This window comes from Gavialis gangeticus, unplaced genomic scaffold (genome assembly GCF_001723915.1).
Source record: "Gavialis gangeticus isolate Ggan-Ray unplaced genomic scaffold, GavGan_comp1, whole genome shotgun sequence".
Classification (NCBI taxonomy): domain Eukaryota; kingdom Metazoa; phylum Chordata; order Crocodylia; family Gavialidae; genus Gavialis; species Gavialis gangeticus.
Genome location: NW_017729031.1, coordinates 6889791 through 6903932, shown reverse-complemented (window position 1 = coordinate 6903932; position 14142 = coordinate 6889791). Strand labels below are relative to the sequence as shown.

The window sequence follows — 14142 nt, the reverse complement described above, 5'->3', positions numbered from 1 at the left end:
TTTAAATCAGATGTACATTTATACCACAATTATGAATATTAAAACCTGCAAAAAAACCCTTTATTTCTCTTTGGATGGAAGTATCCTTCCACAGATGTACTAACCACATACAGTGAATTATTTACTCTTGTAAAGCTACTTATAACAAATCTATAAATGAGCCATGAACTGGCTTTCTGGTTCATGGGTAAAAGTATTAGTATGTACCTAAGGATTTTAAAAACTTGTGAAAGTCCATAAATAAAATGTCTATCAATTACAGCTAAGAGCCAAAGGGTCAGAGTCAGTTCGTATTATCTATAACGGAGCTACATTGTTTTAAATTAGCTAAAGTTTGGCACAAACTAAAAGAAAGCAATAGCACAAAATGAAGAAAAATAATAATGAAAGAAAGCTGGGTGAATAAAAAAGCAAAACAGAGAAAAATGAATGCAGCTTGCAGATGACTGCTGTAGGTGTTAATTTCACTTAAATAATATTTAAATAGATTGCCTGTTTTTTTCCATAGACGTCTCCTTATTCTGTTCTGATTTCTCCCCAACCTACTTACATCATTGAGCTGACGTGTGTTCTGTTTAGCTTGGACCATAACTGGGTCATCCACCACACTGGTAAACTTGATAGAGTCTGGATGCTGGCGGTATTTCTTCTCGTTCAAAGCTTCTGCTGCTTTTTTAGCCTTTTCTACCTCCAGTGAGCCAATGGGGATCCAGCCAATGCCTTTCATCCAGCTGTTATAGTCTGCCTTGTAGGCATTCTGCAAAAAGAAACAAGCCAAAAGATCAGGTTATTCTTTTTTGGTTGCTTGTGTGGCACCTTTTATTCAAATCTGCTTGTTACTTACGTCACTCTGAATCGCCATCATGTTTTTCGTCAATTCTACGTTCATTGCATCAGGTAAGTAAGTATAACCGTGTATTGGTTGCTTGTAGTTAGTATTGCTGGCAATTTCCTGAGCCTTCTTGGCACCTATGACATTGAACATGTCTAATGGTGTGTTGTACTTTGTTTTAGTTTTTTCATAATCTTTCTTGTATTCCCGCATAGATTGTAACTTGGCAATGTTCATATAGTGAACCAGTTTGGGATCATCCTGGAGACTTTGGAAGCCAATAAGTTTGCCCTTGGCAAGTTCATAGCCTTTTTTATAGTGAACCTATTGGGGAACAATCAGAGACAAAAAATCTAACAAAAATCTAGTTTAGTGAACTTTATATAGAACAATTTTGAAGCAACAGTGATCTTATAAAACGCTTTCTTACAAATGGTAAGCACTGGAAAAATTATAACTATTTGATTAGAAGCAATCATAATAAAACTTGACACAAATTTCTGCATTTTCATTGCTGTACAAATATTACCAAATTAATCTTCAGAACTCTTCTTTAAGGTATTATTAACATATTATTATCTCAATCTTACAGACAGAGTAGGGAGAGTTATGGAAAGTCTTCTGAATTCACTCAATTTCTTTTACTTCTTTGAGACCAGACCCCAAATTAGCACTGGGAGATTAAACTTAAAAACTCCCTTGATCATAGTCAGTTTTTTCTAGAAAAAGACATAAAACTGATTCCACAACAATTAAAGGAGTCAATCAAACAACCCAATAAAGCATTCGTAAACATCTATTTCCAGAAAGAAAAGAACAGAATAAAAAAGAAAATAATATGCTTCTGACATAACCAATAGAATTGTAACTAATATTTAAATAAATCATCTGGATAGGTAAATATTAGCTGCTTCACATTTACTTACGTCACTGGCAGCCTGCCTAGCAGCCTTAGCAGCCCGGATAGGTATAGCATCACTTCTTAGGTGATAACCTTTGGATTTTAATTCCTCCATGTCCATTTTGTAGTAATTCTGAAAGAAAAGATTATTTTAAAATGTCTGTCTTTACGAATCCTTAAAGTTGTAAGCATAACTCCACTTCTTGCTCCAAGGTAAACTTACATCACTAATGTTGTAGGCATTAACTTTAGCCTGAATAAACTGAGGCATATCTGGAGGTAAGTGATACTTGTGAATAACTTCTTCACCTTTGGCTTTATACTTTATCTGCAATAGAAAATAATAAATAAGTTTGACAGTCTAATGTTTATATAAATTATAAATACTTAAAAGGTACTGAGCTCCATAGCTTAAATTAAATTGGGTAGCTAGGATAGACATCTGGCTGGGGTATTATGATCCCAGCACTCGTTCCTGCCCAGGGCAGGGGGTCAGACTTGATGATCTGTTCAGGTTCCTTCAGACCCTAGAAACTATGAACTAAGTGTTCAATGTAATTTCATGCAGAAACATTCTGGATGAAATCCAAGGCCTTCTGAAATGAATGGCTAAACTCCCAACTATATCTATATTGTAAGGATTTGACAAAGGCTAGGGACAAAGATTACACATAAAGCAGTTTCAGTGATCAGAAACTGGTGTAAACATATAACAGAACAGAAGTTCAGTGCACATAAACCAGTTTCCAAATGGCTGAAACTGGTTTAAGATAAACCTGGTTGAATGTAGTATCAGACTTAAATGACCTGAGTCAAACCAGTTTATGAAACTTCTGTCTCAGACCCCTTCCTGGTTCTAGTTAAAGCACAGTCCCCCAGCATCCCAGCATTTTGCAGCCCTGGGCTGGGCTGGGCTGTGCTGTCTGCTCCAGCAGAGAAGGGTTTGGGTTGGGGGTGGGGGTGGGGGGAGAAAGGCAAACGTTGACTGGGGCCAGGGCCAGGGCCAGAGAGGGGTCATTAAACTCCCTTCCCCTGGTTAAATCCCCCTCCCCTGAGTACAGAGCTGCCCTGCCCTGCTAAACTTACTGCTGGCTGTGACTGTGGACTACAAATCCCAGAGGCAAAAGGAAGCAGCAAGAGGAAGTGATCAACTTCCCAGCAGAGTCCTAATACTGTGATTCTAGACTGTATATCCTAGACCTTAGGGGGCAACAGGAAGAGGAAGCGAACACACTGCCCATGGTGGCTACGTGCCAGACAGCCATGCTCTAGTGCCCCCCTGGCTTCTAGCTGAGCCACTGCAGGCATGTAGCTGCATTTCCTGAATCAAAAGTAATAGTCTGGCCAGTTGTTTCTCAGTTTAATCTCTGCAGTTTAAGCTAACCTGCAAAGACTGAATCAATTCAGCCTTGGGCTTTTTGACTGCCTGTACTTAGCCTAAGAGTGTGTACAGAGAGAGACAGACAGAGAGAGACCTGTAAACAGCCACTTTAGAAACTGAAAATGCCTGATTCCCTGACTGAAATAATCTGTCAGGAACTCCGGGACAGGACATCTGCACGTAATTTCATGGGCATTTTTTAAAGAAAAGCTGGACTGAATAAAAGGTGTTTTAGTGCATGAACAAAGAAGTTAAAATTTAGCCCTGGTATAGGCACATGATTATAGGTGAAGGATGCTAAACCTGCCTGCCCCTAGCTGACTGTGCCTCCTGAACAACGCAATTGTTTTGACTCATTTGAGTGTCTAGACGGAACAGCCCTCACCAACAAAAGTAGGGGCAGAATTAGTCCATAGTCCTACCACGAAGAGTGATGGTCGTTAAGCCATAAGTAAATAAGAAGTATCACCACTTACATCACTCCTTTGGGCCTGGTTGATTTTAGCCTGAACCATAACAGGTTCATCTTCAATTTGTGTAAACTTAATACTGTCTGGATGCTGGCGATATTTTTTCTGTTCAGAAAGACAAAAAGCAACATAACATTTCCTTAATACCTAAAAGTATTACCACTCCTGAGGTAAGCTTACACATGATAAACACTGGTTGGCTTTGACTACACTTATAGCTCCAAGAACACAAGAGTCCAGGAGACTGATACAGCTGCAAAGTACATAAACCCCTTGTTACTGACACATCTAATTTTTCCTCTCTCAATTCTTGTTCCTTTTGTTTTAGCAATGGGAGATACTTTATTTCTTTTATTTTATCTTGTGAAACTGTTGAATGTGTGAGCGCACAAGCATGAAGTTGTAAGTGAAGTCCATACAGCAGAGTCACTGCAGGAACATTGCTCAGCCCATGTGTATAGTTTACAGATTGTTTAATGGAAGGGTATTTCTAAAAGTGCAGAGTAGATCATATTCTGTTTTTTTAACGAATAAACTTTAGTAAGAGCCGAATGTCTGCTTCCTGGAAAGTTTTCCAAGATGTGCATTACAAGATCCAGTTTGGAAGAAAGAGAAAGAATTTAAGGTACAGACGTAAGAACACTGAAGGCTGGGTGATTGTGGACTATCTTCCACTTACCACCAGGTAAGATAATTGTAATGGGGCTCAGCCCCATCACTGACAAGAAGAAGTGCACCCGAGCTGTCTCCAGCATGAGACAGCTTCCCTCCTCCTTCCTTAGACACAGCTGTGCCATGGCCTCACGGACTGGCCAGAAGCCTGAACAGTGTCAAGTGAAATGTTCCCAGCTGCGGGCAACTGGAAACCCAGCGGCCCAGACAGAGCAGAAGGGCCCACTGCCACAGGCAAGGGGAGGAATGGGGCAGAAGCTGGCAGGGAGGTTTTTCCCTCATCTGGCAACAGTCCTGCAGCCTGTCTGTACCCAGACCTGGGCTGCTGGGGTGCACCAGACCCACCATGTGGACGGCAAGCAGTGGAGACTGCACACAGCAAGTACAGATAACTGCAACCTTGTGTGTTAAAGTTTTATTGATTTAAGTTCGATATTCGAGGATCCTGGGCAGGGAGCCCAGGGCCCTGAGGGAAGGTCTAGGGTCCAGTAGCATGCCTCAGGTCAGCTGCTTGGGAAGGCTAGGATCCAGATCAGTGGATCTCTGGCTGACACTGCAGCTAGAGTAAAAAAAGTTGGAGGACCAACAGCACAGCTGACCCAACACACCCAGCAGTGACCCTCAGGGACCATGGCCACCTCAGCAGTCCATAATTGGTGTCATGACTTGGATTTAAACAGAGGCTGCTGCAGACAAGGGGCTGCTAGGCCAAATCCTGGCCTCAGCCACAGAGCAGGTACTGCAGCTCCTGGTGCGGCAGCAGGCGGCAGCCGCTAAACAGACCAAGCAGCAAGAGGCCCACATGGCCGGCCTAGTGCAGCTGCAGGTAGAGGCCACTGAGCAGCTGAGGTGAGTCAAGGAGAAGAGGAGCAGGTGAGCCATGGTGCAAACAGAGAACACCCTGGGAACACAGGGCAGGTACCTCAGAAGCCAGCCTAGCACCCTCAGGGATGCCCCAGATGACCCAGAGCTTTTCCTAGAGACATCAAGTGAATGGCTATGCAGGACCAATGGCCCCAGGCCACTTGGGCACCTTGGTTGGGATTGCTGCTTATGGGAGAGGTCCAAAAGGCCTATGGGGGGGAATACCACTGGCTGATGCCACCAATTACAGTAAGGTGAAGGACGCTATCCTCCACTGGTTGGAGGTGGCCGAGGATCTGCATTACCAGAAGTTCCTGGCAAGAAGGCCTCTGGGGCAGGGGGCCCCCAGCAGGTAGTGCATTTGCTCTAGGACAAGGTACAGTGGTGGTTGCTGCTGCAGGATAGTGACTCAAGAGAAATAACACAAATTATAGTTTTAGAGCAGTTTATTTGGGACCTGGAAGAGGGTGTCAAGGCCTGGGTCCAGCAACACCAACCCCAGTCAGTACAGGAGACCGTGAAGCTGGCAGAGGATTTTTTGGTGGCAGGGTGCAACCTTGCCCTAGAATGAGTGACAACGAACCTGGAACCTAAGAAAGCAAGGACCCTCCTCCTTGAAGCAAGACTGGGCTGCTGCCACCCTAGACCAGTGCAGGTGGCCCTTGCTTCCAGTGTGGGCGGTTCAAACACTATGCCTGTACTTGTCCCCAAGGAGCTACAGGAGGAGACTGGGGAACTGTCCAAGGAAAGGAGCCAGCCAAGAGACTAGAGTCCACCACCATGGAAGAAATGGAGTGTGGGTTCGGTGATGGGCCATCTCCCAGGAAGACAGGCTACGCAACAAAAGGTGCCCACATTACAGTTGAGACCTGGCTGGAAGGTCAACAGGTGACCGCCTGAGTCGACACTGGCTCCACATGGACCATTGTCTGGCAGGAGATGGTGCAGGATGCAAAGCACCGCCAAGCAGACCACAGGGAAGCTGATCTGCCTCCATGGCAAGCCCCAGTCCTCCATGGCAAGCCCCTTCCTATGAAAGGGCTTGGGTGCAGTTAATGGTGGAAGGACACACCCCACCAAGTGGTAGCATGTCTGGTCTGGTCAGACACTTGGCACTCCTGGTGTTGTTAGGCCAGGATTGGTCCTGCCTGCAGGAACTGTTGGGCACACTTGCTCAGCAAAAGGCAGTCTGGCATAAAGCCGGGGTAGAGGGGGTTTTAGGTGAGCCCCAGCCCAGCATGAGTTCTGGAAAACCATCCCAGACAGGGGAGACTGTAGACTGGCAACAAGAGCTGGAGACAGGACAGTTCACAGTCAGACAATTCCATGAAGATGGATTTAGGCAGGTGTATGAAGAAGGCATCATTTGGGTGGAAGAGGAGGTGGTGCAACCCAACCTGGTACAGACAGTGCCCTGATTTGAGGTAAAAGGAGAGGTGGTGTAACAAGTAGACTCCAGGTGGGGCTAGGGAATGATGTCTCCCAACTCCAAAGGGGTACTGGAGGACCCTGTTAAGGGTCACTCATGAGCTCCCCACCAGGAGTCACTTGAGGGAGGATAAAACCTGGGAACACTTCTTAGCCAGGCTTTTTTTGGCCGGGGATCAGGCAGGAGATGGGGCAGTTTTACCAGTCCTGCCCAGAATGTCAACTAGCATACCCAAGACATCCCCTGAAGGCCCCTCTGGTTACCATGCCACTCATGGAAGAACTCTTTGAGCAGGTGGCTGTAGACACCATGGGGCCTTTACCCCGATGTAATGTGGGGTTTCAATATATTTTGGTCCTGGTAGATTATGCCACCTAATACCCAGAAGTAGTACCCATGAGAATGGTGACCTCAGGCATAGTTGCAGAGGAGATACTCAAGATCTTTACCAGCATGGGGCTCCCAAAGGAAATACTGACAGATCAAGGCAACAATTTTATAGCCCAGATGTTCAAAGAGGTCTGTGCTATGTTAAGAATCCAGCTACTTTGAACAACTATTTACCACCCTCAAACAGACAGGCTGCTGAAAGGTTCAACTGAACCCTTAAGAGTACGCTTAAGAAAGCTGCTGGACAAATGCGCAGAGATGGCATAAGCTACTGTTGCCTTTGATATTCACCTATCAAGAAGCCCCATAGAGTGCCACCAGGTTTTCACCCTTTGAGCTATTGTATGGCTACTATGTCTGAGGAATCCTAGATCTAATCAAAGGAGGCTGGGAACAACAGAAGGAGTCAGCACATGAAGCCCAGTAGCACACATGCTGGAGATGAGGAAATGGCTACAGAGGGCAAAACTTTGGCATGGGAAAATCTACAAATGGCCCAAGGTAAGCAGGCAGCTGGGTACAATCAACAGAAGCGTGAAAGCAGCTCAGTGCAGGTGACTGGGTACTCATGCTGTTTCCCAACAATACCTCCAAATTAATGGCCCTGTGGGAAGGGCCATATGAGCTGATATGGCAGATGGGCCCAGTGGACTATGAAGTGTGGAATAAAACCCAGCAGGTATATCATATCAAACTCTTGAAGAGGCAGGTGGATAGGGAGGCCCTGTTTGTTGCTGCCAGCCTGGAGCCAGACAAGTTTGGTCCAGGGGTACCTGAATGAGGCTCAGAAGAGCCTGTCCAGATGGGTGCAGGGCTGACACAGATGCAGCAGCAGCAAGCAGCCCAGCTGGTGCAACAAGTTAGGAAGATATTTTCAAACAGCCCAGAGAAAACATGATGGGTAGAACATCAAATTGAGATCCCACTGGGAAAGACTGTACAGGAGGAGTAGCAGTGGATCCCCTAGAAGATCCAAGGGGCTGTGCATAGGGAAATGGCTCAGATGCTAGCAGATGGGGTGGTGAGTAAACCTAGATGTGCCTGGCAAAACCCACCATCATGGTCCCAAAAAAAGGATGTGACTATGAGGCTTTGCATTGATTTTAAGAAAGTTAACAGCTTAGCATGCTTTGATGCTTACTGCATGCCTTGAGTGGAGGACCTACTGGAGCAGATGTGAGGGGCACATTTTATCCAAGCATAGCCAAGGGGTACTGGCAAATACCCCTAGAATCAAGTGTCCAGGAGAAGACCATCTTTGCCACCGCGTGGCAGCTTTACAAGTTTGTTCACATGCAGTTTGGCCTGCACAGAGCAGCAACAGCATTCCAGCACCTAGTGGATAATGTACTGACACCTCACTGGGGACATGCCTCTGCATATATTGATGATGTGGTAGTGTACTCAGAAACCTGGGAAGACGACCTACAGCATCTGATGGCAGTACTAGAAGAAGCCAGGAGTGTGGTACTGTCTCAGCTGGGGGACGAAGGGGAACACCCAGTGGCATATATTAATAGAAAACTACAGCCCCAGGAACAGGGGTACACCACCATACAGAAGGAGTGTTTGGCCATGAAATAGGCTATTGACAGCTTCCACTATTATTTGATAGGGCGGAAGTTTACGGTAATAACAGACTATGCACCATTTTAGTGGCTGAAAAAGGCCAAGCTATATAACCCCCAGTTGTTACAAGGGAGTTTAAGGTTACAAGGTTGTGATTTTTCTATAGAATACTGCCTGAGATGATGGAACCACAATGCAGACTTCTTGCAGAAAAGCGAGGACAAGGATCCACCAGCCTCGCAAATACCTGAGCCACGAGCTAGTGGGGAGGTGTGTAACAGGGCCCAGCCTCATCACTGCAGAAAGAAGTGCACCCAAGCCATCTCTGGCACAGAACAGCTTCTCCCAACTGCCCTCAGACGCAGCCACGCCATGGATGCATGGACCAGCTGGACGGCCACACTACAGGTGCAGTGGCAATTACCAGCCCCAGCTAGGGAGATGTCCCCAGCTGTGGGCAATTGGGAGCCTGGCAGCCTAGATAGGGCAGAAGAGCCTGTTTCCACAGGTGCAGGGAGCTAAAAGCAGCCAGCAGTGGTTGTACAAGGGAGGCAGTTGTACAAGGCAGAAGTTAGCTGGGTGGTTTTTCCTGCATGTGGCAACAGCCCTGCAGCCTGCCCATGCCCAAACTTGGGCTGCTGTGGTGCACTGGACACGCTATGTGGACAGTGAACAGTGGAGACTGTACACCATGAACACAGATAAGTGCAACCTTTTGTATTAAAGTTTTATTGATTTAAGTTTGATATTCAAGGACCCTAAGCAGGGAGCCCAGGGCCCTGAGGGAAGGCCTGGGGTCCAATAGCGTGCCTCAGGTCAGCCATCTGAGAAGGCTAGGGTCCAGATTAGTAGACCCCCCCTGCAGCTGAAGTAAAAAGGGTTAGAGGACCAGTGTCACATCTGAACCAACACACCTAGCAGCACCCCTCAGGGACCCCTCTGCAGTCCATAATCATGTATACAAGAAGCTGTCGCAGAGCAGCTGATTATATAATAAAGCCCTACCTGTTTTCATCTCTCATTAAATCATGCATATACCTAAACCCTTAGCCACTACCGTATGTCCATGTCATTGAACTATAAGCATGCGTGAAATTCAAGGGGTAAGATTTACTTGCCCTTGAGATGGTGATCTCAGAGATTAGGTAACTGGGTGTTAATGTTAAATTATTAAACTTCATGTTAGTCCCAAATGATAAACATTTTCACTTAATCAAGTCTAATTGGCTTTGTAAGCAAATGAACCTTGAATCCTTGTAGGGACTTACTAAGATTTGATCATCGGTTATTCTCATTTGCTATAACTGATTTGATTCCAAGCCAATACTATTAATTTAATTTTGATTCATATTGTTTGAGTTTAATAATGTGGACCCAAATCCTCCAATGTCTTTAAGCACCAAATATCAATTATTTCAATGAAACCTAAAAGCCTTTTCAAGACATGAACTATGTTTCCTTAATTAATTTGATCTTTGCTTATTTGTGGCTTTAATAACATTTATAAAATCAATATTACGCAGCATTTCTTCCAAAAAGAATAATTGTGACTCCAAGTAAATAAGATGGCTAATTGCCTACCCTTTAAATTAACACTGTATATTCACTGCATACAGAACTTCACCCTAAGAGGAATTCCCATTAGCAGCATTGATTGGCATTGGGTATTTCACATGCAGAAGAGCAGGATGCTATACTGTATGAAGAGTACTATTTTGCTTTAATATTTTTCTAGTGGCTCATAACTAGTATATCAATTTTACCTCATTGAGAATGTCTGACGCTCTCTTAGCCTTCTCCGTTTCCAGTGACCCTAATGACACCCAGCCACAACCTTTCATCCAGTTATTGTATTCAGATTTATATTCGTTCTAAAAAGAGAGAGAAAAATGAAGAGTTAAATGGAAGGAGAAAGATTCCATTTGTCTGAGTTACCCATCTGCAAGTGAACTTAAAAATGTTAATTTCCATATGAACAAAACTGGCATTTTGTAAATGTCATAGAGGAAAGAAGAAAATACCCAGTTGTAAAAAGGAAAGACCTATCAATCTCTACATTTCCAAAGGGTGCTTCCCTTGTGCTATAAAGTTATTTATCTATCTTCCCTCAAATACACTCACGGTGTACACTCTCCAGTTAACAGAAACACGTTATATGATACGTTCAAGAGATTTCAGAATATTCATATTTTAAAATATGGGCATACTGCTAAGTTTAGACGTTGTAAGTTTTTTAAAAAATGTTAGTAAGTTATCTGAATAGCAGTGTATCTCCAATATTTCATTCATATCATGAATTATAATTTCTCACAAATTCCTTCAATCAGAGCAGTTACAATATGGAACTGTAGTCTCCACTGATTGTGTCAATGAAGCTTCTAAATTACCGAAACAAATGTGATCTGGCTTATGGAGCTCAAATGTTTCCTCAGGTGGTTCTGTGAAACATATAAATCCTTGAACCAAATATGTAGTTGATATAGCATATGTTATCTACTAGGTATATCAGGAGGCTTTTAAATTACTTGGACTAGGAAATGTTTAGCTTATAGAGGTTACACATTCTGTCAAGTAATCAGGAAGTTTGCAACATTCCTTGAACAACACCAATCTACAGCTTTTCAAAGTTTCTTGAAAAATGGTAATTTTCATTATGGAACTTGAAAGTTCCATAGAACAAATAAAAAGTATTGAAGAATCTACTGAGGCCTCTTTATGTTCTCAGGATTGAAATTTCTGTAGGAAATAAGTTACACTATTTACAAGTGGTGTTAAAATACACTGAAGTGTCGGTTCTTAATAAAAAATAATTAAAAAAATAAATCACTGTTTCTAGACCAAGACATTTTGTTACTTTAACAACTAAACTGGGGTTCTAATATGAAAAAAATCTTTTTCACAGTCCCTTATACTATGTCCAGTTATCTCATTAAAACACTTCCCAGTGCACGTCTACATGTGCGCTCCCATTGGGGAGCCTGACAAACTGAACCCAACAGGAGCAGCCCAGTCCAGGCTCCCTGGCTGCTCCTATCCTGCTCCGGCCCCCCTTCAGAAGCCAGGGGGAGCTCCAGGCTCCCCTGGGTGCTAGTCCTGGGCTGGCACGGGCATGAGGGCTTAGTCCTGAGCTCCAGAGGGTGAGGGAGAGCTGTCCTGACTCAGAGGACATCTCCATCCCATCCAGGGGGAGACTGGGCTGGCCCCAAGCTGGGGGGAGGGCGGGGGAAAGTCCTGGCTGCCCAGCAGCTGCCTCCCAGCCATGAAGATATCAGGTCCACAAAAGTATATTTGTATTTTAAAACCCTCTGACGCCTCACACAGGTCAAGATGCTCCTAGAGAAGCCTGTCCTGCAAGCCCAGGGGAGTCTAACCAAAGCATCACAATAAATGACTCCAGCATTGTACTTTAAATGTTTGAAAAAATGCATATCAAGATGCCTTCTCTGCCTGAGATGTGTTTCCTGACAATGTCACCAGCAAATCACCTGTGTATATTCATACAGAAAATAACTTGATTTAGACACAATGAATGCATCTTCACGAGACACTATACTGCACCTTAGACTAATCTCATGCACAGTAAAGTGTAACCACCTACACATGCACAGCTATTACTACGCAGTATCTTAGTCTAATGTGCAATATTCAGTTACAGGTACTAGAAAAAGAGCACATTAACTAATGTGCCATACTGCACATGTAGCCTAGGCAGCAGGAGGCCATAAGGGGTAGGGACAGCTGTCCCAGCTGGGTGGGACACTGCCTGCCAGACACATGGAGATCGGGATCCGTCCTGATCTCCACATGGCTGGGAGAGCTGTCCTGGCTGCCCGACAGCTGCCTCCCAGAGGTGGAGATTGGGACTGGGATAGCTTTCCCAGCCACAGTTCTCTTGATCTCCACGTGGCTGGGAGGCAGCTGCCCAGTCGCCGGGACAGCTCTCTCAGTCACGTGGAGATCTTGTAAGTTTCCTTTTTTTGTGTTTTTTCTCACTGAAGAGCTCCCTGCTAAGCCAAGCTGGTCTTCCTGCACATTCGGACAGTTGCTGGTCTTCCTGCACATTGGAACAGTTCATTCCTGTATGCTAAATAAGGCTTCTTTAAAGTACAACCAGCTCTCCTGGACTCCTTTCCCCCTCAGACTGGCCTCCCAGGCCATCCTGCCCATCAGTTACTGAGTCAAAGTCTGCTTTTCTGAAGTCCAGGGTCTTTACTCTGCTGCTTCCTTCCTTCCTTTCCTCAGGATCATGAATTTAGTCATCTCATAGTCACTGCTGCTCTCCTGCATTCCCCCACCAATTATTCCCTGTTTGTGAGCAACAGGTCAAGAAGGGCATGGACCCTAGTTGGCCTTTCCAAGACTTGCACCAGGAAGTTGTCTCCAACATACTCCAAAAACTTCCTGTATTGCCTGTACACTGCTGTATTGGCCTCCTAGCAGATGTCAGGGTGATTGAAGTCCCCCATGAGAACCAAGGCCTATGATAGGGAAACTTCCATTAGCTGTTTGAAGACAGCCTCATCCACCTCATCCTCCTGGCCTCATGGTCTATAGCAGACACACACCATGACATCACCCCATTGCTCTCCCCTCTGAACCTAATCCAGAGACTTTCAACAGGCCCATACCCAGTTTCATACTGTACATCTGAACAATAATACAGCTCTTCCACATAAAGACCAACTCCTCCTCCTCTTCTCCCCTGGTTCTCCTTCCTGACCAGTTTATACCCATCCATGACAATGCTCTGGTCATGCAAGCTAGGCCACCAAATCTCTGTTACTCCAATCGCATCATAGTTTCATGATGACCATGCGAGGACTTAAAATTCTCCCTGCTTGTTTTGATTGCTTGCTTGGTGAAACACCACTGCACATAATTTTTAAGTGTATATTTAAGATAATCCTTTTGACATATTTGCAGCCTTAAACTTCTCTGCACTGGTAACACTGACAAAACCAGGCAGTACTGCCATGCATGCAAAAGCATACCTACTTACATCACTCTGCAGAGCATAGGACTTCTTTGCAAGCTCCATATTAACACTGTCAGGAGGATAAGAGTAGTCATGGAGGAAATGCCTGTAATCCACATCGCTGGCAATAGCCTGAGCTTTCTTAGCCTGAGCAACTGGAATCATGTCCAGTGGTGCTGTATATTTGGTCTTTGACAATTCATAGCCCATTTTGTATTCACGCTGTAAAAAGGAATTCAATAAATACATTTTGCTACTGGATTAACACACAAAACATTTCAGAAAAACAGATGTTCTTTTCTGTAGAATATTTTTCCTGACAACATATTTTACATATTTCAACTATCTACTAATTCCCCAAGATGGCATTAGTTGTATTTTAAAAAGACATACTTTTAAGGTATAGACCATTACTTTTTTAAAAGTTCCTTAGAAAAGAAACTGCAATTCATCCAGTATTATTAATCCATGTTTTGAAAATAGTTTATGGGCTATCTGCAAATATAATGTGTCGTACCACAATGTATTAGCAATGTGTCAGTAGGATTTAAGCCTCCAGTGTACAACACTGATTCAGTGAAAGAAATAACTTCATCCGCTGGCAGCAGTACTGATCTGACATTTTTTTATGTGCGCTACCTACTAAACCAGCACCTAAC

The 14142-nt window shown here is 44.3% G+C and overlaps 1 protein-coding gene across 8 annotated transcripts in view; it reads right to left on the bottom strand.

The window, feature by feature from the left end:
• NEB (nebulin) overlaps positions 1-14142 on the bottom strand; it is a 255506-nt gene that overhangs the window by 205420 nt on the left and 35944 nt on the right. For all 8 annotated transcript variants that reach the window (XM_019522420.1, XM_019522414.1, XM_019522415.1 and 5 more), the window contains exons 21-27: positions 13508-13705; positions 10272-10379; positions 3591-3689; positions 1957-2061; positions 1759-1866; positions 845-1156; positions 551-757 (exon numbers count right to left, since the gene is read on the bottom strand). In XM_019522420.1, coding sequence (XP_019377965.1) covers positions 551-757; positions 845-1156; positions 1759-1866; positions 1957-2061; positions 3591-3689; positions 10272-10379; positions 13508-13705 — 1137 coding nt within the window. The remainder of the gene's footprint in view (positions 1-550; positions 758-844; positions 1157-1758; positions 1867-1956; positions 2062-3590; positions 3690-10271; positions 10380-13507; positions 13706-14142) is intronic.